The 24894-nt window shown below is 42.4% G+C and overlaps 1 protein-coding gene and 1 long non-coding RNA gene across 2 annotated transcripts; both read right to left on the bottom strand.

Moving 5' to 3' along the window:
* Positions 1–347: 347 nt before the first annotated feature.
* Positions 348–2092, bottom strand: LOC148183885 (uncharacterized). The gene is made up of 3 exons (XR_015773049.1): positions 1968–2092; positions 1686–1856; positions 348–482 (listed from the first exon to the last, which is right to left on the bottom strand). It is a non-coding gene; the product is annotated as an uncharacterized LOC148183885 (long non-coding RNA).
* A 2427-nt stretch (positions 2093–4519) lies between these two features.
* On the bottom strand, positions 4520–23778 carry FRZB (frizzled related protein). Its single transcript, XM_005528916.3, has 6 exons — positions 23298–23778; positions 15135–15182; positions 10750–10815; positions 8289–8493; positions 8007–8070; positions 4520–5608 (listed from the first exon to the last, which is right to left on the bottom strand). The coding sequence occupies exons 1-6, from the start codon at positions 23749–23751 to the stop codon at positions 5498–5500; spliced, it is 948 nt and encodes a 315-aa protein (XP_005528973.1). The 5' UTR covers positions 23752–23778; the 3' UTR covers positions 4520–5497.
* Positions 23779–24894: the final 1116 nt, after the last annotated feature.

The following is a 24894-nucleotide window of genomic DNA, read 5'->3' as shown; positions in this document are numbered from 1 at the left end:
CAATGCAAATACCCCTCCACGCATGACAGAATGACTTACTAGGATTTCTCCTGCAGGACAGGGAGCTGTTGGACTGTCTGGCAGACAGGACTTTTTATTTTTTAAATTATGTTGCTGTGCCAGGGAATGAGGAAGCAAGTCTAGGGTGTCACTGATGCCTTGAGAAGGCTGACCTAGAAGAGAGGCCAGACAGAGTTAAGAATGAAGTAGGTATTTATTGAAAGGCCTTAAAGGGTATACCTTGGGCAGTACAAGAGCCTGGCCAGGGCTACACCCAAGATTGACCTAAAAATGGTCACAAAATGGATGACTGCTCATGAGGTCTCACATTTTTATAAGTTCTGGTCCATCTGCATATCAGGGTTAATTGTCCAATCACAGCTTCATGTTATGAAGTTCCATCCTTTGTGTTTTCTCTCTTCAGTCCATCATTGTTTATGCTTTTGGGCCTGAAACTTGTGATAATTGTCCTTGGTATCAAGCTAGAAAATGAATTTAGGAATTGTAAAAGGGTCCACCTACTCTGTGAAGAGAGCTCACTAACACTTATTATGAAGCTCAAAACTACATACCTAGGCAACATAGAATATGAAAAATATGAAAGCCAAAACTTAAGGCATCATCACTCAGGGTAGATGTATTTCATCCCATCTTTGATACTATGCTGAACTGATGCTTCTCTCAGTCTCCATATGCTAGACTATTACAAAAAAAGAATACCCTGATTCCAGTTTAGTCCTGCAACCCTGGTTGACTGAGCTGTGCTCTTCTCACTGGCTCTTTTCTCTGTGCTCTTCATTCAACTGTGCTCTTCTCAAAATGTACAAGTTGTTTTCACCCTACAGACTTTGATAATTATTGGCTTCAATGGAAGGAAATATACTCCAAAATAGTAATTCCCAGGCTGAAATCAAGCTCTGTTATTTTCATGCCACTGCTAACTTGTCTGGAGCAGATTTATTAAAGCCATGGGTGAACCCCTGCCAGAAATTAAGGACATTGCTTGTGAATAAGCAACTTTGGTGTTTATTCCTCCTCCCTCCTCATCTGTTGAGCTGCACCAACTTGTCAGGCTAATTATTCACAGAGATTTTAAGCTGCATATTTTCTTTCAGGACTAATCTGACCCAGATATGGAAAAGGCATGGTTTTAATCAACCCTTCTATACATCCCATGATACTGGGTCACATGTGCATTGTAGGTATGTGCATCATGTGCATCACCCAGTAAAATAACCACACTGTACAACATTTAACAAGCTGGCTATCACATGCTGTTCAGTTTGCCCTCATTTTATAGGATTTTAGTACTGCTTCCAAACAAACAAGTTCTGCAATGAAACAAGGAAATACTCTGAATGACTACAGAGCGCTTTTTTCAGAGCTACAATTTTTTTTACAAAAGTAATGGACTGGCCATGACCTTCAAATAGTTTCACTGCAGCTAAAAAGGCAAGATTAAAAGCTATACACTGTCTCTAAACTGTTCAGTAAGATCTTGGGAAACAAAGTGAAATCAACCTTCCTTCCAGCATATGAAAAGTCATTTAAAAGGGACACACCACCAGAGCCCACACTTTGGTGCAGCCAGTGCTCTGAAGCAATTCAAGGTATTTTTTTCCTGCAAGTGACAGAGCTAGGCTCCAGGGAGGGCAGAGCCCTGCAAGAACTGCAGAATCACTTACCAGCATTGCACTGAGAAGCACAGGCTATGAGAGAAACAGCTGCTTCTTGTCCCTGGTGGCACCTGAGGTCAGGTGCTGCTCTCTCTGCAGTGACAGGGGTAGCTTTGCTCCCAGACTGTACATTTTCCTCTTCTTCATCCTCACACAGCAATATTTTCATTTTGGCTTTAGCTATGGGGATTGAAAGATGAAGTAGGAGTATCTTATTTTAAGAGAGGAATGTAGATGCTGGATGGGAAGCAGGACTTTTACAAAAAAAAAATTAACTGAATAAAACACTACCTGTTTAGCATACACTGACCCAGTTTGAGTGCAGGACTTGGGAATATAAGGCAAAGCTCCACCCAACTTAGGGAAGATTAAAAAAGCACCACATTTTCGCACCATAGCCTCTACTTCTAAATTGCATGGGTTGTTCAGGTGAAAGGAATAAGAAGGATGTGTCTTTACAAACAAGCTGTGAGCCTGCTGGTAGATAAAGCCAGATCCTGATAGGTGAAAGAAGCAATGGGAGGGACCATAAATTCCAGAGGAATTCCACTAATTCCTCTAATTGACACAGACTGTCACCCAAGGCTGTGCTAAATTCCTGGACTTAAAGAAAAAGAAGAGAGATACAAAGAAAAGATGGGTCTGTATTAGGGGCTTTGGGAAGTCTGTGCCTCTCAAGTACCTCAGCCGATGGGGAAAGAGAGAGGGAAATGTGGCCAGGAAATTGGGATAAAAAGAAGGCTGCATCCTCCAGCAATCCCAGAGACCTCATGGGAAATGTCTCACGGCCTCTCCCTTTGTTCAAATAAAGTTCCAGCAATCCTCTGTCTCCTTTTTGGATATAAACCTCTGACATCATGGATTAATTCTCCTGACAGGGAATCTCAAACAGGGACCTAATTAGGCAAGATGTTAAATAAGAAACCTTGATTTCTTCCAAAGGCTTTGAGAGTGAGGACTGGAGGACAGTACTAAACATGATAACTCAGAAGTTTGGTTTTCTTGGCCTTTTGTGCAGCAGATTTTCCTTCTCACATTAACTGATACTCACCAAGTACTTAAACAAAGAGAGAAAAACATAATCCAAAGCCCAATAATTAAATAGGATTGACAATATGCTTCACAGGATTTGCTGATTCAATGGTGATGCTCACCTTGCTATACTGAGTGTGACAGGCACAGGCAGAGCTGATGGTGCTGGTAGCACATCTGGAAAACACAGGAACCAGGTGTGGATGAGAATGGAAGCACCAAGCTACAATATCCAATATGCATCACAGTGATGTTTTCAAATGGGAGCAGCTATGTTGTTGTTTTTGACTCATTGTTTATGTAAATTAATAAAACTGGAGGAACAAAAACCATTACAAATTGAAGCAAAGTCGCACCCCAAGTGGATGCCTTTGAAAACACTGTGCTGAGGGCTGCATGCTCCTACAGAAGAATGTGCTATATAGTGCATTTTTGAAAGCTTAATATAGGACCAGATCAAAAATGTGCACAAAAAGGGTAGAAAGGGATTTCCTGGGGAAGAAGCAAGAAAATAATGTGCAACTATGTTAAATTAATAAGACTATAATTTGAATAAAGTCACTTTAAAACACCAGTTTCAGAGTGGTCTAACTTTAGCAGCAGTTTTGGAGTAGTCTAGTTTGTCATAAAGCCTTCACAGATGTAGTAAAGCTGTAAGTACAGCTTTAGAGCAAAAGCATATTTCAGTGTGCTCCAGGCCACAAAACACATTTGTGAGAGATACTGCTCAAAGTTATTGAAATAATTGATATTGTGCCATCTGTATCTCATTGGTCCCTGGATGTCATTTGTACCAGCACAAGTGAGTCTGGGTGGTGCTGCAGAGGTTCAGTCACCAAAATCACTGTGATGGCGTAAAAGCAGCGTCAGAGTATGCAAAAGGCTCTTCAGTTAATCAAGGGATTGCAAAAACTGCCTCTTGCCTCTTCCAAGAAGCCTATCATGCCACCCTCATTTTTTATATGTTAATGAAAAATGCTTAACTCCTCTGGAAAAAATGCAATTTGGTGGCTTCCAATTAGGGAAATATTTTCACTGTAATATCATGACATGTGTGACTATTACAAATGCTGCTCACTTTTTTCTTATTGAGGTTTTAAACACAACTTAACAAATGGTTCCATTATTTACCAAGTCAGTAGAAATACTTGTTAAAAGTCACCATCCCTGGAGCTCTTCATGAAAAGACAGGACATGGCATTTAGTGCTCTGGTCTAGTTGACGTGGTGGAGATCAATCAACCCTTGGACTTGATGATCCTGCAGGTCTTTTCCAACCTAAATAATTCTGTGATCTATGTGATTCTGAGAAAATACTGGGGATTTAATACCTGGAGGATTAATATCCTTCTGCCAGCTTTCAGAACTAATCTTTCCCCTAAATTATTCCTTTAATAATAAATAAAAATTTGAGTGTTGCAGGATGTTGTTCTTTTCCAACTTTCTTGGTATCCAGCCCAGTGGAAGACCTGTCCCAAGACTGCTGGTTATTAACTGAAATCTTAAAAACAGCATTACTGTAAGATTCACAAATACTTTGGTCCTACTTATCATCATATTTTCAAACCACCCAACAACTCAACACTATTTTCTTACTGGAAGGCAGCCCTAAAGACAGTACTGACACCTAGAACACAACAGTAATTTGTTCCTTGTAAGTAGAGCCGGTTCTTCTTTGCAGACTATGCCAAAGAGGATTGCTCTTTGATGTACCCCATTTTAATTTCTTTTAAGCAAGGGAAAGCAGGAAAAACAAAGATAATTTCAAATATACTGGCGCCATCAGCAAAGAATTCTACTAAAACACAAAAATTAAGGTTTTTTTGGTTTTTATATTTTCAAGAGTAGTATTAGCAGTATGATGTTGGTTCAGAAGTCAGGTAAGGTCTGTGTTGGCGACTACAATTCTTTTATTGGACATATGTTATGTATTGAACATTTGTTTATGTAGGCACGGACTTAAGAATAACAACACAAAATCAAAAGGCTAAAACTGCAGCTGTACTGAGAAGCAGGCCTGGCAAGTCTGTCTACTCCTATAACTCAGCTGAGAAAAGGGGAAAAAAACTGCCATTATAAGAGAAGAAACATGTTATAAATTATGGTTACAGAACTAGACAATCTTTCCTTCAAGGTCCAAAGCACTGGAAAACCCGGGTTCCCTGTGTAAATGCACATTGTGTTTGTTGCAGGAAAGATTTAGACTCTGCCTTATACAAGTGGTTTATCTGTAAGAAAACTTAATAAAACTGTATTGATTCAAACAGTTCTCTTAACAAAAAAAAAATTATGTATTTCAGAATTATATTTCAAATATAAAAAATGATACACTTAAGCCCAAATAACAACCTACACAAAAGAGAGCAAGTTTCAGCAAACAGTGACCAAGAAAGAGTGAACAGGGAAAGCCAGTGTGAGTCATGACTTTAAGCACTGGTCTTTGCCAGATTTCATTCCTGCTTGCATCAGAATTTTCTCCCAAAGAAGATTCAGGGGATAAAAAGGTAGATAGACAAGGACATGTTCATTCTTCATCTCATAAGGGCAGTTTTCTACAGTTCTTAGTAACAGAAAAAAAAAAAAAAAATATACATTTCCAGAACTTGCACATATCCAAAAAGAAAAAAAGTTGGAAAACGAGAGGGAGAATAAAAACTAATAAAAGCTAAAACATTATTTTGTAGTAAACAATAGAATATAACGTGCAATAGTGCAATTCCTCCTTTGCTGCTCCAACAATGAAGTCCTGGTAGACAGTCCCCCTGCATGTCAGCGTGCAGCAGCCCAGGTTTAACTGCGTGGCTGCTGGGCACTGCTGGGATTGCCAGGCTTGGGAGCCGAGTCGCTGTGTCCAGCCTCTCCCTTCCCCTTCCCAAGGTGGCGGAGTTTCTGATCCCAGCGCTGCAGATGGAAAGGCAAAGAAATCACCAGAGAGATCACGGAACCACAAACAGCAGCAAGAGCAGAGAAACAAAACAAAAGTTTAACAGAAGTTGGTGTTTCCACCATGGCACCCTGCACCGGGCTCAAGGGCGCAGTGAGAGCTTATTGGGGAAAGTCATTTAAATTGTCATTGAAATCCCAGCTTTCTTGTAGCCTCTGTGGGTGAAGGGTCTGACACAAGGCATAATGGCTTCAGCACAAGGGGGACTCACCTCCGAAATAATGAAATTTAAATGAAGCTAATCATGCTAATGTCTTCAGGGGAAGCAGCATGAAAAAACAGCCAAGGGATTTTTGTTAATTTAAAAAAATTAACAAAGCGACCAAAGAAGTGTTTGAATGCAGTCATAATTTATTTAGCTTTTAACTATTTTTAATAGTTATTCAGCAACTATTTTAATAGTTAATTAATTTAATATAGTTTTAATTATTTTCAATTTTAATTATTTAATTATTTTAATTATTTATGTATTTATTTATTTATTTATTTATTTGATTATTTGATTATTTTCATTTTAATTATTTAATTTTTAAATGAAGGTCGTTTGACTCTGGTTTTACAAATGTGTAATCGTAATATTTAATTTTTTTAAAAAAATATTACTATTTATTTATTTATCTGTTTTGCAGGCAACAGAAATCCCATTAAAAAAAACCCCCACATAATAAATATAGTTGGTACAACTATATTTATGTTGATATGACCATATTTATGCTGATGGATGTTCTTGGAAAGGAAGATGATGATGATGATGATTAGTGGTGGTGGTGACGTGGCACTGTCCTCAACAACAGACAACAAGGAAGTAAGTGAGAGAGTAAGTGTGCTCCCCCAAAAAAATTCCAACAAATGATGTTACCACCCAAGAACTGAAACTGAGCAGAAGTCAGCCCATGGCAGCAATGTGATATTTTCTCTGTGGCACTGGATTTCCTAGGGTTCTGCCAAATCAAACAACAACCTGAAATAAGATCCCCGTACCTTCTCACTCCTGTAATCTCCACTGATGTGAGAAATGTGCACAGAAAATCTTGCTTTTATAAACACAACAGTATTCTCCTGCTAGTGACCCTCACACTGATGAAGAAAGAGCTGAGTGGAGGAGAAGACTGGTTTGCACAGGCTCAACCATTATGGCAAATGAATGGCTGAGAAACCGTGTCAAAATAAGAATATTCTGTATAAAGTGACACTCCTAATAATCTCAAAACCACTGATACTTTGCAGTGCATCAAAACATAAAGAAGTAATCCTTCCAGAACTTGGAAGGCATTAGGAAATATTTAAGTCAGAAAAAAAGAGATGTATTTTCATATAGAGAGCTGCGGTTGCTTAGCCTGGAGAAGGGTCCAGGGAGATCTCAGAGTACCTTCCAGTACCTAAAGGGGCTAAAAGAGAGATGGAGAAGGACTTTTCAACAACAGCATGTAATGACAGGACAAGGGGTAATGGCTTTAAAGTGACAAATTATATTATATTATATTATATTATATTATATTATATTATATTATATTATATTATATTATATTATATTATATATTATATTATATTATATTATATTATATTATATTATATTATATTAATGAAATTCTTGTCTGTGAGGGTGGTGAGGCCCTGGCACAGGTTGTCCAGAGAAGCTGTGGAAGTGTCCAAGGCCAGGTTGGACAAGCTTGGAGCATCCTGGGATAGTGGAAGGTATCCCTGCCAATGGCAGGGGGTGGAACAAGATGGGCTTTAAGGTCTTCCAGCCCCAAACCATTCCATGATTCTATAATGCATGGCTTGCATTTGAGCTCATTGCAATGACATGACTTCCCCATCAGGTTCCTCCCTCAGCCAAGTCTGGAAGATTGATTTAAAATAGTTAATTTAATAGTTAATTTAAAATAATTAATTTTAAATAGTTGCTAATCCACAAAATTTGGTGAGAGCAGAACTCCATTTAAATAATATTAAATCTTGAAAGTATAACCTTGACTGATTCTGAAAAACATTTGTAAAGCCCCTGATCTGTTTGTTTTACCTTAATTCGTATCACCACCCCAACTAAACAGGCACGTGTTGTGGAACACACAGCTTGCCCACAGAGTTAAAAGACTCCTGCAATTTGCTTTTTTGAGACAGAGGTTTTGATTGCTGCTACACTGGGATACTTTGGAGTAATTTAATGTATCCCTTTAATTTACTCAGCATGCAGTTCTAAGTAATACAGCAAATAACACACCAAGTTAGTTTTTGACACATTACATTAATTAACAGGAGGCAGCATATGCATTTTCTTCCCATATTTTGAAAAGATAGGTAGATGCTTTATAGCACCCCCAACATTTGACTTCTGGTGAGGCATTTTCTTACCTTTATTTTTTTCCCAAGACGTTCCTTCCACTTCTCAGCTATGGAGCCTTCCACCAAGAGTAACCTACACAGCAGAGACAACCAGTTACTCCATCTGGAGGCTACACAACCCAACACACACAAGACTTAGCATCTCTGTGCCTGCAGAGAGCCTTGCCCTCCTCCCTGAACATCATGAAGGAGATGTCCAGACACCCACACCAAGTTTTCCTTCCTTTTGGCTCTGGCACTCAGCTTTATGACAGGGGAACAGCAGCACCAAGCGATGACACGTAAAGTTACCTGGAGCGCTCCTCGTCCTCGTAGCCCATGATGATGTACTCTTCCTTGGCACTGAGCGGTGGACACAGGCAGCCAGAATTGGTGTGAAGGTTTACAGTGTCCTTTGGAATGTTCACTAGGGAAGATTTCAGGATCTCCTTTACTTCCACTACTGCGGTGACGTCGTGGCATTTAGTCTTCACCTCCTTCACTTTAGCCCGAATGACTGGGGAAAAGTCACAAAGAGCATTGTCAGAAGCAGCAGATAACGCAGGTCACTCCTAAACTGTTCTTGGTGACCTCTGGGATTAGTCTTTTGCATGGTCCTTTATCAGAAGCTCAGCCCTGATAACTCCTGCAATGTCTCTGCCTCCATCTCTTCCCTTCATTACTTCACCCTCCACCCAGGAGCTCCAGGCAGCTCCGTATGTCTCTCAATAATATGGTCAGGAGCAGGAGTTACGTACCAGTTGGATTTACATCCTGTTAAAGCTGGGCTTTGACTTCCTTCCTTCCTTTCCTCTTCACCCTTTCCACATTAAATATATTAAATCTATTTCTTGTATGCTCTCCCTCTCCCTTGAGCTGTGACTGTTCCCTCTTTGACTACCTGCAGCACAGATGAGCAAACTTTATCACTCTCAACCTCACACAAAAAGTGAATGAGCATGAAAACTTCTCATATCGCTACTTCTGCTGGATGACAGGCCCTTACCTTTTCTTATTCTCTCCAGTGACCCAGCACTAATCTGCTCTGCTCTTTATGAACTCCAAATGCTCCTGATCTTGACCCAATGATCTCTCTAATTGTTTCCTCTCTCACCCTTTCTTTTTGCCTTAAGTTGCACAGGAGGAAAGGTTGCCTTTCAAAGGCAAAGCTTTTCATTCTCTCATGGTGACCAGTGAACTGATACCACATGGAAATGCAAAGCCAACCCAGAGGTCATGCTCTAAAGAATGCCACATCATTCACAGCCTGCAAACAAGAGTCCCTTTCCACACTAAAAATAGGAGATACCCCAAATTCCAAATGTCTCCTATGTGAAAAAGGCAATATAAAAGAAAGAAAACCACTGACTTACACATCTCACTTCACATGCACTGCCCATAACAATCATTAACCAGCATGTATTCCAGGCACATTAAATAACATTGCCAACAAACACTAAATTGTGCATCTAGTACACACAATTTACCCCAAGTAATCCCCTTTCTCAAAACCTTTTAAGATCTCAAAATAAAATATTGCTTTAGTTTGGAGGTATTTCAAATGCCTTTTGAAAGCTATTTAATTTCAAAAGCTTGAGAAAATGGACAGGAGCATGCTCAATGACTCTGTCATATGCAGTTTCTGACTAGAGAATAGTCACTCCAATTTTTTTATAAACAAATCCACCAAAACACTGTAAAACTGACAAGTGACCAAAAATGTGTTTTGAATACAGTTATAATTTTATAGCTTTTAACAGCAACTATTTTTAAAAGATTGTCTGACTCTGTTTTTATAAATGCGGAATTGTAATATTTACTATACAATTGCTACCATTTAAATAAAGCCTTAAAGTTCACTGAGCCTAAGGCTCTTTGCCTGATTAAAAATGGGAAAAAATGAAGTGTTGCATATAGGTAGAGCCTTATAAAATAAGGGCCTTGTTACCCATGTAAAACCATGGCTCAGGCCTGCTACTTTGGCTAAGCAGAAAAGGGCTATGGGAAAGTGACTCAGCTGAATTAGAGGCAGAAAAACAAGTTATATAAACATTGTGTGCTCACATCGTGGTGTATGCTTGTTGGTTGGATTATGCTTGTTGTGATTTAAAACTGTGTAACTGGGAAAGGCCTAAATGCTCTAAAAGGCCTGGTTTTTGCAGTAAGGAAGGGCCCAATTGTTCAGTTCCTGTCATAGTATTCAGCGGCTTCATTGGCCTAATTGGCTTGAAACAAACAGCATGAAGGAACAGATGAGCCTGGAGCTGTGAAATGCCTGAAGATGAGGACATGTGCACTTTTACAGGTGTTGCTGACAGGATAACACAGCTGGCAAGATGCTCACAGCTGGCTTGAATACACCAGAAGGAAGAGAACCTGCTGGATCTCATGGAGAGCTAGTGGCCATGAAAGCGACTAAAAACATCCCCCTCTGCAAAAGCTGAGCATAATTGAAATCACAAAGGCAGTTCAGGCACAGCAGCCCACAATGTCATTTTTGTTGCATCACTCTTCACACTAGAGAAGTACATGAACCCCAAATGCCAGCACTAAAACTGAACTAACTCACCAAAATTACTCTTGTGCTAACATATTAAGCTTATCCCCTCCATCCTTTTAATTTGGAAATGTTTCAGACTACACCTTCCTCCTGCAACAAGTAATACTGGGTTACCATCAGTAACTGTGAACTTTTTAGGCTTTTTTCAATGAGAACTTTCCCCTTCCTGCAGCCTTAAAAAAAGCTGGGAGCTGGCCAAGCAGCTGCTCTTACCGTAGTTGTAGTTGTTGCGTAGATAAGTCTTCTGGGTAGCCTTTACAGGCTTGCACTTGCAGCGGTCTACAGAAACAGAAAGCTTTGTTTAGGTAGAAAAGGGCATGTATTCAGTGACAGTCTTCCCAAAACCTTCAGCTCACACCTAACAAAAATTTCACTGAATTGACTTGCTTACTGCAGTGAAATACTAAAAGCCACAGGGCATTCCTGGCCTGTTCTGCTGGGAGATGAGGAATTGTGCATGAGACATTAAATGTTTTTTAGGAGAAAACCTGATATACTGAAATTTAAAAAAAAAAAAAAAACAAACCCAAACCACAACACAACAACGAAGACACACATGAGTCTGAAGTGACAGAATCATCATTTTAAGCCAATTCAAGGTTCAATCCTGGGCTCACAGGTGCTGTAATTCCATCCTTGCAATGCTGTTCTCTCTTCTGCACAAGACTTGAGGAATTCCCTCCTTTCTGTTCATTTTATAATACAGACCATAAGAGAGACACAGAAAGAAAATACTATGGTAGTGCCAGACTGAACACTTTTTTGAACCCTATGTAGCTCAGATTAGTTTAGCAAACTGGGATATTCTGGATAGCAAGCATTAATTGAATAGTTGCCATTGGAAGGGACCTTTAAAGGCCATCTAGTCTAACCCCCTTGCAAATAAGCAGGGACACCTTCAACTAGATCAGGTTGCTGAGAGGTCCACTGAATTCACCATTAGGAATTGTGTAAATTTTACACAATTGTATTATGACCCAGAAGCCCAGGTTTAATGAAAATAGAGAAATTCTCAGCCCTTGTGGCCAGAAGGATAGCCTCCAAAAAACAACACAAATGAGCACTGTCAGAGTAGCATTTCCAAAGGTGCAGATGCCAGACAGCTGGGAACTCTTAAGAGAGGTAAAAACATTTTCATTAGTGCCCAGGGAATGCTAACACTGAAGCTCCAGACCCACAGTGGTGTTCATAAACACCACTGGTGTTTCAGGGCTGGTTGTTCTACTGCAAATATTTACTTATTTTACACTAGTAACACTATTTTACACTAGTAAAATAGGCAGAGCAGCTTTGGTGGGGTAATTTCAAACAGCAGATCCCAGTATTACATGTGCATGGCCATCTATTTTGACATTTGATTTGGCATAAATGGAAGAAAATTCAATGCATCTTATTTCTATACACCATCATTCTAAATCTCAATGCATATAAGCTGTTGATTTAGGTAAATCCAACATGAAGAGTCTGAAAAAGAACTTTTATTCACTATATAAGATTACAGCGTATTAAAAAAATTAAAAAAGAGATGCAATCATACGGTTACCAACTTCTCAAATCATTATTTATTTTCCATTGGAAGAATTTTTGTAGTTGAAAATACAAAAAAAAAAAAAAAACAAAACAGGAAAGAGGAAAACATTTCAAAAGAAAAGTGTATTATTTCCTTGAATTTCAAACACATCCTCAGGAATCTATATATAGAGTCCTACAGACTTTTCTATGTGCTCGTGTTAAAGTAACAAAAGCAGAGAAGGGAAGTGATTTTTGGCTTCCCTTCTGCCTTTGTGAGCTCATGGATACTGCAGGCCAAATTATAGCTCCTTTTATAAGTTGCCTTGAAACAGAGCATAAAAGATGTGCTTTTATGACCCACACTCACACGGGCACCTCAGCACTCAAGTCCAGCAAGTTGTACCACTCTACAGTACTTTGCACTGTGTCCCAGGCAAAATAAAATAGACTAAATTGCAAGACAAGAACACAGTCTCACATTTCCTTCAGTTTCAAGGCAACACTGATTAATTTTAGAATATATTTTATTAGTCTAGTTCTATTTCTAAATTATAGAGCTGCCCATGTTCTTATTGAAGAACCTCCTAGGCACCCCAGGAAGTTCTTAAAGTTACATTTAAAAGAGCTGTACAAAATGCTGCATTATTCCTAATTACTATTTAGAGATACAGAAACTAACACAAAACTCATTTGCCAGGGTCAGAGCCAGAACCAATTCATCTCTCCCAATTCCAGGTACAGTGATTTTCAAAGGAAGGCAAATGCTGACCTTCCCCCAGGGAGTGGGAACACCCAAAAAATGTGGCTATAAAAATGTACTGCATCAACTGATGCTGAGGGAAAATCCCATCCTACCTGACAGCTTCCTCAGAAGCTGCCAGAATTACCAGAAGAGCTCAGAGACCACAACAGTACGTCCCAAGCACAGAGACAAGCAGCAGAGGCTCCCACTGGTTTTGATTGAGATTAAATTTTCTTTTCAAGTAAATACAGGACTACCAACTGCTCAAAATCTCTCTTTGAAAACTTCACTCTGTAAATGCCAAAAGACATGGACTACACAGGAGAATGGTTTTCCCCATGGGTTGCTACCAAGAAACATGTGTGTCATCTTAAATATACGTGCATGCATGGTTGAAAACCTGGCTGACCTGTACAGGCAAAAACCTGGCAAACTCTTCCCAGATAAAGGATAAAAAAAAAAAACACTCTAGAAAATTTTCTAAGAGACTTTAGAAGCATGTGATCAAGCAGAAAACAATGTGGTTCACTGCCAACAGAGGTAAAATGGTCTCCCAAAAAAACCCCCAGGCAGACTCAGGGGGAAGGTTTTGCCAGCAGACACTGCCAGGGAATAAAATGTGTCTCCAACAGGGATAACCCATGAGTCCTGTTCCCTGTGACCATGCACAGCAGCACAAGCAGTAAGATGCAGAAATCACAAAGCTGAGAATAGGATTTAAAAAAAATACACCAGTTTGCTATTTGCAAAACAAATGAACCAAAGGTCTCTATTTACAATGGCAAAACTGTAAATTCACTTTATTGAACATACAAATAAAGCCATTTTGAAACACGGCCTTTTTGGTGGTCCAACTGTGTTTGTCAGTTCAAACTGATGTAGCACACTGAACCAGAAATCATGTGTGTACAGTAAAAGGCAGTGATATCAGCAGATATTGCATCAGCAAGTTTTCTGTGCATCCTCACCCTATTTTCTAGGTGGGATTTTTTTTTTAGGTCTGGTTTTGCCTTCAGTCATTGAAAAGCATCACAACAGTAACAACATGACTGAAACTTTCCTCTTCCACTGCAGGGTCACTCACTGGAATTACATGCCTTCTGCATGCCTCTGCACAGGCAGCAGTAAAGATATGCTTCACATTTTGGATATATGACATTGAGAGCTTTGCTTTCATGCTGAAAGTGAAGCTTCTGTGCTCTTTGTACAGTCTGCATCGATCAGGAAATCCCTGCTTTCTCTGTGGGACACAATTGAAAAGGGCTTCAAACTATTAAGATACTAATGTTAGTAACAAATATCTTCAGCAAGTCTTCCAGACATGGTCCCATGCTCAAGACAATTTAAAGCAAAGCTTGTTAAAAAGCTTGTTTTTATGAGGTTTTTTTAACTGTACCTGGGTTTCTAGAGGGTTTGAACTGTGATTTAAAGAACATTTTGCACCAATACAGCTGCCTTCATATTGGGACCTACTGATCAAATTTTTAAACTGTGTTATAAACTGGGCATTACTAATACAATTTTGCAATTTGGTCACAGAGCTTAATGATGAAATTCTATGTATAGGTATCTAATGTTAGGTTCAACAACCATGCCCAGGTGTTTATAATGTTGGAGTGAACATCAGTGCACACTGTAGCTCACCAGCACCTCTGCAGAAGGAAAGAAAGGGTAATGCTAAGCTTCCAGGTCTCATATTCTTGACAAAGATGTAAGAGGAGAACTTTGGATCGAATCATAATAAAATTCAAGGAAATCTACAGTCACTGGCTTGCTTGAGCAAAATATTCACATTCCTACAATTATTAGCTACCATCCTAGGCTTTGCTTCTTTGCATTGGCAAGTAGTGGTAATCCTCAAGGGGTTTTATTCAGATTTATTCAGTTCCAGCAAAACCAAAACAGAAATAAAAAGCAACAGGGGACATGCTTGAATAAAATCAGCCTCAGAGGGTGCCACCCTCAACTTCCTCAGGCTAACAGGAGTATTGCCGTTATCTACAAAGAGTACTGAACTTAATTTGAAGACTTTAAGGTCAGAATGAACCATTATCTTCACTGGTTTTGGCCAGGGAAAAGTCAGTTTAATGATTATTAATGAACTCTCTGTTCAAGACAAAACTTCTAGTAAAACCAGCACGGCCCTCTTGCTTTGATGGACATTTTGAGGCTGACCAGCCCCAAATCCCACCTGCCCATGGAATGCAAAAGCACAATCTACAGTCTTCTCAGTCAAGAGTAAGTATTTAAGTAATTATCACTTAGTACCCCCCTTACTTAATTAAATATTTAAAGGATTTGAAAGTCTACAGCTTATGATACAGTTTTATAAAAATGTACTTACCGATGCCGGCGCCTCTACAGTTGCCATTATTAGAATCCATAGGGAAATCTGGCATGGATTTGTAAAACATGGAAAGAAATGTTAGTATTTTTAATATTGGATTATTTCACTACACCCACACGACAATGTTTTCCCTTTCTCTAATATTTAGCAGGTGGAAACTTAATAGCTTTACTAATAAACAGTTTGTAATTTTCATGGGGTCAGTCCAGTGAAGCTGACACAACGTCTTACCCAAATTTCACCTGAAACCAGCACATCATGTTAAATGCTGAAGCAGACTAAATATCCCATTTCCATTGCTACAGACTGGCAGGTTTCAGACAAGGGTTGACATTCATGCCATGAATTTTGATCACCTACAGAAAACACATGTAGTGTTTGCATTTAATTAGATGATGAAGGAGAAATTACTTTTGGGGATTTTTTTTGGTTACTGAGGAAATCAAATCAACCAACCATAATCATACTGTTGAAGTAAATGCCAAAATAAATGTTTCAGACCTTCCCACACACTGATTGCTCTGAAGGACAGATAAGGAACAGAGAAGTTTAAAAAGGCACTATGCCCAAAGAACTGCTTTCAGACACATTCATAAGTGGAGAGTGTCCCACATTAGTAAAATGTATCATTTCAAATCTATTTATTAAATCACACAATTTAATGGGTTTGTACATACATTTAATCATGAAAAAAAAAATATGTTAATGCATATAACCTTGAATGAGCTAAGGACAAAATAAATGCAATAGGAACAAGAACTGGGAGAGAGGCAGGATACTTTATTAGAATGGCACATAAAATGGAAAAACAAATAAGCTTTCAAAGAAAAAGCCCTTCTGTAATTTTGCACACTTAAGTCGTTTATGCTGCTCTTCCAGTTCTAGAATCTGGCATCCCACAATCAACCTTCTTAGATTCTTAAATAATACTTCACTGCCTTTACAATGTAGAACCAATGTAACAAATGCTCCTCTCTTGCAGCCTGAGCTGTAAGAAAACCAGGACACTCATGATACTCAGTATTCGTGATGGCTTTAGATGTGGGGATTAAATGTTAAAGGCCAGGATCATTATTTAATCACAAATTCAATAAATACCTGTTTGCAAGAAAAATAATATTACTTCGCTAACCTTCTAATTTTGCCATCCTTGTTTAAAAAAAATTAAAATCTCCACTTAATGAATACTTATACTACTCACAGCAATATAAAACTTCATTTACATAAATGAGGATGCAGCTAAATCACAGTCAGGGCAAGAGTAAAACTGAAAAACAACGAATTCCCTCACATAACAATTACCTTAAAAAAAAATGAGACTTCAGGAATAATTATTCTAACCAATATAAAGAGCAAAGGGTATAGAAAATGGCATAGAAAGATTCAACAGATGCTCTTTTATATTCAGTATCCTACAGCTAATAATTCACCACATCCATTTTCTTGCAAAGAAAGTTTCAAACTACCACAGGATCTTTGTTTATAGGAAAAAAAATTATATTTTTATGAAGCCAATCTGATCTTTGCAATCAGGTACTTCCATAGAACCTCTGAATCTTCACCTTGCTGCCTTCTAACAAGCCAATCTATACAAGCTGATTCTTACTTACATGTTTGATTTTGATTATTCACCTGAGTTATTCTCAATGTATCAAGAACGCATTTTATATTGTATCAAATACGTTCTGGTATTCCAGGATGTGATCAAAGTGGAATTGAAATGGCTTCCTTCTGCAAATGGTAAACAAAAGGGTGACCACACTTCTCATTCTTCCTCTCCTGGGCCAGTTATCTATTGTCTTGTTCATTCAGCCAAGCTGTAGCTTTAAATCTACAATTCCTTCTGATGTGGTAAAAGCATCTGCTCCAACTAGAGACAAGAGGTCTGCAAAATCCTCCAGCCACCAGCCACAGAGAGGTGGCCATACAGACCTCTCTGTGTACCTAGGACTGGCCTAGGTACTTCAGCACTCTGGGCATCCAAAACCCCTGCAGAGAAAGCTCTACAGATCCACTGCTCCTCTCACTCAGTCACCAAAAACATTCTCAGGTTTCCTTGAAGGCTCTCTGCATATGACCAAGCCAACTCCTCTGGCTTTTCATGTGGCCCAGCAAGCTAAAATTCCTACCAAGACAGGCATTTCAGGGATAGTTTGTTGATACCTTCAAAGCACGTTCCCCATTCCATCAAAATTGTTACTGGGGACAGGAAAAAATCTTCATCACGGAGAAGGCAAGAGAAGTATCAGATTAAATGCTGACCATCTTCCACCCACAGAAGGAAAAAGAAGCCCTGAAGTGCACTGTCCCTACCTAAACCAAGGATGGATCCAAGCAGGCATGACTTCATGGTGCTTGAGCAAACCTAGTCCAATTCACATTGAAATCACAACTCAAAATAAACCAGAGCCCAATGAAGGGTCCACAGCCTTCCCTGGCCCGTGTGGAACATGATGCTCGTGGGTGTTGGCTGAGGAATTGTCCTTTGAGCTCACACCAACAGGAGGAGGACTGGTGAGCACTTGATATGGCCACTATAAACCTGGTCCTGCAAACAAGCACGGAGCTCACCTGCTGTATGCCAGATGTTCCCGTGCACTCTTAGTGCACAACTTCTTCTTAACCAAATTACAACACACCCCAGCCTCCACACATCCCCTAATTCTGCACTGCCAGGTCACCTGTCCTACCCCAAACCAGTAACACCCAATGTGTGTGCAGCCAGAGGAATTCAGACAGTGTGCAAAGCAGCCACTGATGGAAGTGCCTGCACAAAGGCAGCAGTGCAGCCTTGCCATGAGAGCATTGTGTCCACCAGTGAGCAAAGGAGGGGTGAACAGGCACTGATACATCAGCTTGTAGTTTATTTTCGGACTTGGGAGGGCTTGGGCCAGGCATGTATTGACCTTGCCTTGATGCTTATCCCTTCCAATGCACTCATGCCAGTTCAGGGATGACTGGTTTCTAAGATGGACAGGCTTATGGAGGGGACTGGAGACCTCTGCCACTGTATGACATCTCTCAGGAAAGTCCTCTCATTTCTCTGACCCTTTCCCCAGTGAAGCTCATACAGGCTGGTCCCTGCAGGGACAGGAGATTGGAAGAGGGTCCAGGCCAGGCCTGCCAGCAGCAGATCCTACATGTCACCTACAGACACCACCTGTCAGATCTCAGGTGGCTGTGAGCACCCAGCCAGCCCCTGTCCCTAGCAGCCTGATGGACAGAGGCCTCTCCCAACCAGGAGATGTGCCCTGCTGAGACCTTCAGCTGTAACACAGACAGAAGGGGGTGAAAAAAATGCTATTTAAAGAGCCCCAAACAACTGACTTCCTATTGTTCCACTTCTCTGCACAGGCAAACCCTCTGCCAAGTTCTGTCTATGCAAAGCAATCCTTCTGAAATAAATACCTGTCAGTGATGGTTAGCAGGATTGCCAAAGAGGGGGATACTATCCAGAGGTCAAATCCAAAAGTTTCCTATTAAATTTTATTTAGGAGCAGGGGACAAAATCCAAACTGTTTTTTCCAAGATGCCATCTTAACTAATTGTTTTTCAGAGGGATTTTATATAATACAAAACAAGAGCTAAATAAAAGCCACTTACACAGTAAGTGTGCAAAATAACTTTTATTTTTTTACACAGTAAGTGTGTAAAATCCAGGGGACTCAGCCTACAAAGGCAGCTGAACAGCAGTGAGAGTGCCTAACACCACTGGTGTTATCTTCATTACTAAAATTTAAATTCTCTTATTTACCTCTCCTGTCCTGTTTCAGGCTTGAAGCTTGTAATCATTGTGCTATTTAACTGAGAAATGAGGCTGCTCCCAAGTTTTGAGCAAAGACCTAAACAAATCCCAACTTTATAAACAATAATATGGGCATGACTGCTTGTCCTTAGCACAGCCTGTAACACTCCCCCAGCACCACTGTGCACGTCAAACTGCTCTAAGTAGAGCTAGGAAAAGACTGAGTCAGAAAACATATTTGATCTGGAACTTGGAAGCCACTGTTTTGGAAATTAAGTTAATACTATATAAGAAACAAGCATGAGAAATGGCTTGTTCACTTGTCTTTTAAGCCTGCAGTGCCAAATTAACATACTGGCTTACTATGAACTCATCCAGACAGACATGGAGGACTTGGGCAGCATGGAGGAATCATGGCTTAACATATGATTTAAGAAAAGAGGTGTCCCTCATGTGAATAATCTGTAATTTTCTTTAATGTTTAAGAGATGGTGTTTTTAAAAAAAAAAAATTCAAAGTTCTCTTTAGACATCTTACAATAGTTTGGGTGTTAACTACACATGGTTGATACCTTGGGATGTGGCTTCCCTTTTCCACAACATCTTTATTAACAGGCCAACATGCCTTGAAGCTATATTCTTATCTAAATAAGATATGGTGAGAGAACCTGCCTGACAGATCTGTCTTCCAATACGCAGAGTACACATCACACTGCTCTGTTGCTAGTTCCCTCTTCAAAACAGGAATAAACATTTCACTTGAGACATAAACACTCTGCTAGGCAGTAGCAGCCACAGCACACATGTCAAATTTTTAGTCAGCATCCCAATGCCAACACTGGCCACTTATTACCTGCTAAACTAAAGACAGGTCCTGCCTCTGAAATTCTAGATTTGAGACAATTTTGTCCCTCAGCAGTCCCTGCTGCTTCACAGACCTAAGAAGGTTTGACAGGGGCCTGAATGAGGGAAGCAGATAATCTGATAGATTGGAGGAAGAATAAGCACATGCATGTGAAGACTGAAATATATGGAGCAGGTGAACAGGACCTCACAGAGATGTAAGACAGATGCCATAGGAAACTTCAGACATTAGCATGCACTAATCTGAAATATGGGGTGTTAATGTATTGTCAAGATGCTCTTTCATTCTCCATCCTGGATGATGATTTGTTGGATCCTCCACAAAAAGCCAAAATATTCAGCATCACACTTGCCTCTACAACACCCACACCATGCCTGCAGCATCCCTCTGCTTTCTGGCTGTTAAAGGAACCCGGATGTTTCCCAAAGAAAATAAAAAATCGAGAAACCTACACTTCCCACATGACACTTGTTTTAAGCTGGTCTCTGTAAGGTGAGGAAGTTAAGACCTCCCAATCAGCACTCCCACTCAGGTTTTGGAGAGCAGCACAAGCCCAGGGGGTGTGCACAGCTATTCCTCTAACTGAGCCCAAAAACACAGCACTGTTGTCAGCTTTCTCCATCACAGAGAGAGCAGCAGCTGCTTCACCCCTTCACCCCACACCTTCACCATGCCAGCAGCCCCTTGGTCCTGCCTTGGCAGGAGGTGTCTACACCTTTCTCACCACCTGGGCTCAAATGGAAAGATGTCCTACAAGACATCTGTGGTGTGCCTCAACAGCTGAAAGTGAACTTCTTACTGAGATTTATCACAGATTTTACCAACCACAGTTCCTCCGTATTTTGCAACAGCCACAGGCTACCGGGATGCAGGGAATATAACTGATGGAAACTGGGCTTGTGAACCCAGTCCCTGCTCTGACAAGGGCAAACACTGACTGCATCATCCCTAAGGCTGCTCCCTTTTATGGAAGGGACAAGACAAATGTTCTAATGTCCATCAGCAATAATGCAGAAACCTCAAGAATAAAGGAAACAGCAGAACCCTGTTACAGGTAGCAGAAGAATGAAAGTAAAAGCAAGATTTCACTTCTGAAGAATAGAAAAAGCCCCTTCTACAACAGAAAGCCATGAAACAATGAATTATATTTCTGCTTGTTCTATTAGATGTAGTTTACAGACAGCAGAAGGCAAATAAGAGCAGGTATTCTGCACGCTACTCATCAGGCAGCTGGTTATTCATGTCTTCTACTGAGCTGCAATCCTTTATTTGGAGAATTGGATTTGAAAGTGTTCACCTTACCTCTTCCTAGAACAGGAATCCTTCCCCCTGCTTTCTAAAAGAACAGTTTTATTCCCTCAAGAAGGATTCTTTCAGTCTGGTGCATAATGCATCAGTTCAAAATATTCAGCCCAGAAATGAGAATGTCATCAGGTTCTCATTCACTGAAAGAGAGTTTTCATGGATCTGGCCCTGGAATCCCTCAAAGAGGTTATTGTACTGCTGAGGTCCTCAGAAATAGGTAACTCGGGGGCGATTTCAGCCAAGCTTCCTCCCTCCAGACTTGAATGTGATTGCTTTCAAATTGCTGCAGACCTGCCAAACCCAGCTCATGCTGGAGCCATTTTTAAGGTGGTTTTGAAAGCACCTCAATGCTGCAGAGAAAGGTGCTTGGTGTTCAAAACCCCATCTCCCCAAAACTACCCCAGCAGGACTGCAGCCCTCAGAGAGCAGCAGCTGATGGCAAAAATAGATGGTTGCATTCATGGGCTGGGGAAAAAAAGCAGGAAAAGGCAAGAGGGAAGCAGTTAGAAGTTGGAAATAGCATTAATGAGTGGAGATACAAGGGCATGGAGGTTTCAAGAGGTCCAGAGGATAATAGAGTCAGAGATGGAATAGTGTTTGTCTGGCCTGTAAATAAATGGAGATGGAGAGAGCAGCTTACCTGGGAAGGTTGAGCTGGGGAGCACGGTCAGGAAACCGAAGCGTGATATTTTGTTAGGAGAAGAAAACAGGAATTACAGCGTTTGGCATTACTGGCAGTGGGAGACATAAAGCATTTGGTAGTGGGACAGAAGCACAGTAAAATACTGTGCTGAGCACAGCACGAAAAATCCCCCTTTCATTCCCAGGCCACTGCTGGGGGAGGACAGAGAGGTGATATCCACTGCTCCCAGCACTGCAGCTGTGGGCACTGAGGGAAACAGAGAGGAGCACAACAAGCTCATGGGGTGCATGGGGGCTGCTCTGCTCTGAGCCCTCTGGTCTGCTCTCCCACCCCAGCACTGCTCTCCTGATGGAGATGTCTGGCAGAGCCACCAGCACTGCAACTTTGCATCAAACAGAATGGTAGCCTGGTTCCACCAGCAGCAAATGCTTTCCTGAAAATATACAGGAACTGCAGTCACTTTGTAAAAGGTTAGAGCTCACTCATGATAGCCACCCACTAGCTCGCTCTAATTTCCTGTTCCTCGCATTCAATATCTCTGTGGTGCTCAGCTCACCACACTGGAGCGGTGTCCTGCCAACTCCTCCAGCCCAGGGACAGCTGTGACGAGAGCAGGATCCCCAAGCCACAGCAGGTTTGTGGCATGGTGGTAGCCCGAGCCTCAGCAGTCCTCACCTGACTGTGCAGAGATGCTCCTGCCTCCTGCAGCACTGCTGGATGGCAGCCAGACACCCAGCACAACCTTCCCGTGGGATCACAGTGAGCTCAGCTGGTGGAACAGGATGCACCGAGGGGCTCCCGCAGCCCCTCTGAGGCCACAGCGGTCAGACACCATCGGGAATGCACTGGAGATGACTCGGGGGCAGAAGGCAGCACCTGGCTCGCTTCAGGGATGTCGGGAACAAAACACAATGGAAAGCTGCACTTCACTCACCTGGCTATAATTCCAGAGCCCAGGGACCTGCTGGGGAACCTGCGCTGTAACCTGTACCTTCAGTGCTGACCACTAAGATGAGCATGTTTTCTCCCCTGCAGGTGTGTATGTGCCACCAGTGGCATAGGAAGCGGGTGGGGAGACCTCAGCCCCCCCCAGCTCCTGCCTGGGACTCCTCCGGGCACAGATCTTTCCCCAAAGTCTGTGGAGCGGTGGCCTCGTGTAGGAAGGGAGCGACCTGCTCCGGGTGGGAGCGGCTGGAGATGAGCAGAGAGGAGCAGAAGGGAGCGGGGCAAGGAAGGGAAGCCGGCAGCCGGGGGCTGCCCCTCACTCGGGTGGCTCTTCATTCTCTGCCAGCAGCCGCTGGATCACCGAAGAGCGGCATGAAAGCGTTTCCCGTTCGTGTGGAACGAGGCCCGCAGCTCCCGCACTGTACGCGTTCCCCAGCACGGTGGCGGGGCTGTCACTTGTCACACACACTCTCTGCGCACAACAGCAAAACTTTCCCAGCAGCGGCGCGGCCGCTAAAGGCAGGGAAAAGACGGCAAAAGAGCGGAGAGCAAAGCAAAGAGAAGGCGAGGGCGCTCGGAGGGGAGGCTGCCGGGCCGGGCTGCCCTCCCCGCCCGCCGCCCATTGTCCCCGGGCCGGTGCCGGTCCCCGCGCACTCACCCGCGCCCTCGGCGGTGACGATGGCCTCGGGGGAGATGCAGACCCCGCGGTCGTAGACCGGCAGCTCGTCGCAGGCCAGGCTGTCGGGCCAGGCGTGGCCGTAGCGGAGCAGGACGGGCTCGCAGCCGGCGCGGGCGCGCTCGCAGACGGACTTGCAGGGCTTGATGGGCTCGTGCTGGAAGTCGATGGTGCAGATGGGCGCGTACATGGCGCAGAGGAAGAAGAGGAGGTCGGGGCTGCAGTTGGTCCCCAGCAGCCCCTCGAACTGCTCCATGGCCAGCACGGCGTTGGCCTGCGTGCTGTGGTGCAGGTGGTTCGGCATCTTGGTCACGTTCCAGGGCAGCGGCTTGCAGAGCGGGATGCGCACCGGCTCGCAGGCCGCTCCCCGCCCCGCCGGCGCCCGCCCCAGCAGCAGCAGCCCGGCCAGGGCCAGCGCCGGCCACGCTCGCCACATGCCGCGGGCCCCGAGGTGAGCGAGGGCCCGAGCGGGCAGAGCGCGGCTCGGGGCGGCTCCGCCCGGGCTGGCTCGGCCCCTCCGCGCTGCCCCCGCCGGGCCGCACCGGGTCCCGCCCCGCCGCCCGGCCCCGAACAAAGGAGAGCCCCGAGCGGGGGAGAGGCGGGGGAGCGCTCGCTGCCAGGGAGAAACTCGCCTCGTCCTCGCCGGAAGGCGAGCGAGCGCTTAAACTCTTCCCCAAGTGAGAACCTTGCTTGCTTTTTCAGGTTTCGGTCCCAGTCTCTGGGCGATATACTCATATCTTCTTAGGAAATACCTATTTTTATTTATTTATTTTGCACACACTATGCTGATTGCAAGTGCTTAATAAGCAGGAGGTGCGCACCTCCGTGTCAGCTAGGCATAGCGATGGGTGAGCAATTTTAGAGGACAGCAATAATATTGAGAAGATTAAAAACGAGGGAGATTCTGCTGAGCAGCTGGGGACGCTTTCTTTTCAGAAGGTTAAAAAAAAATTAATTGAAGAGGCCAGGTAATGTTTAAGATACCTTGCAAAACGGTGGTGCAATAAAGGGGAGGTTCGACTTGATCTGGGAAAAGGTGGCTTCAGATAATCATAGAATCACAGAACATTCTGAGTTGGAAAGGACCTTAAAGATCATCTAGTTCCAACCCCGTGGCATGGACAGGGACACCTTCCACTAGACCAGGTTGCACAGAGAAAACAAGCTGACATTTATTAGCTGAATAAATTATTTCCAGTTATAAACATAACGAGCTACTGCTTGATCAGGCATTTGTTATTCCAGTTTCTGCCCCTAAATCAAAACTGTGAGTAGAAACATGTCTGCCACAAGCCAATGCTCAGAAGCCAGACAAAAAAATGTGAACCACAAATACAGACTCACAAACACAGGGTCTGAAGCCTAGAAAGGCTCTTCTGCAGATTTTAATTTTAATTTTATGACTGAAGATGAGACCTTGATCCCCTTAACTCAGCTGGTAATGTCCTGGCTCCAGCAAAGGCACATGCCAAGCAAACAACAAGTTGTAATACAGCCAGTGGAACAGAGGTACCTTTTATTTACCCACCTCCACAGATGCTAATTTCAAGGACCAAAACCTTGTTCCTTACACTCCTGG

The sequence above is a fragment of the Pseudopodoces humilis genome, chromosome 8 (assembly GCF_049639895.1).
Source record: "Pseudopodoces humilis isolate 2021_Gansu_Grassland_sample_001 chromosome 8, ASM4963989v1, whole genome shotgun sequence".
Lineage (NCBI taxonomy): Eukaryota > Metazoa > Chordata > Aves > Passeriformes > Paridae > Pseudopodoces > Pseudopodoces humilis.
Note: the sequence above shows the minus strand (reverse complement) of the source record. Positions and strands in the feature narration are given on the sequence as shown.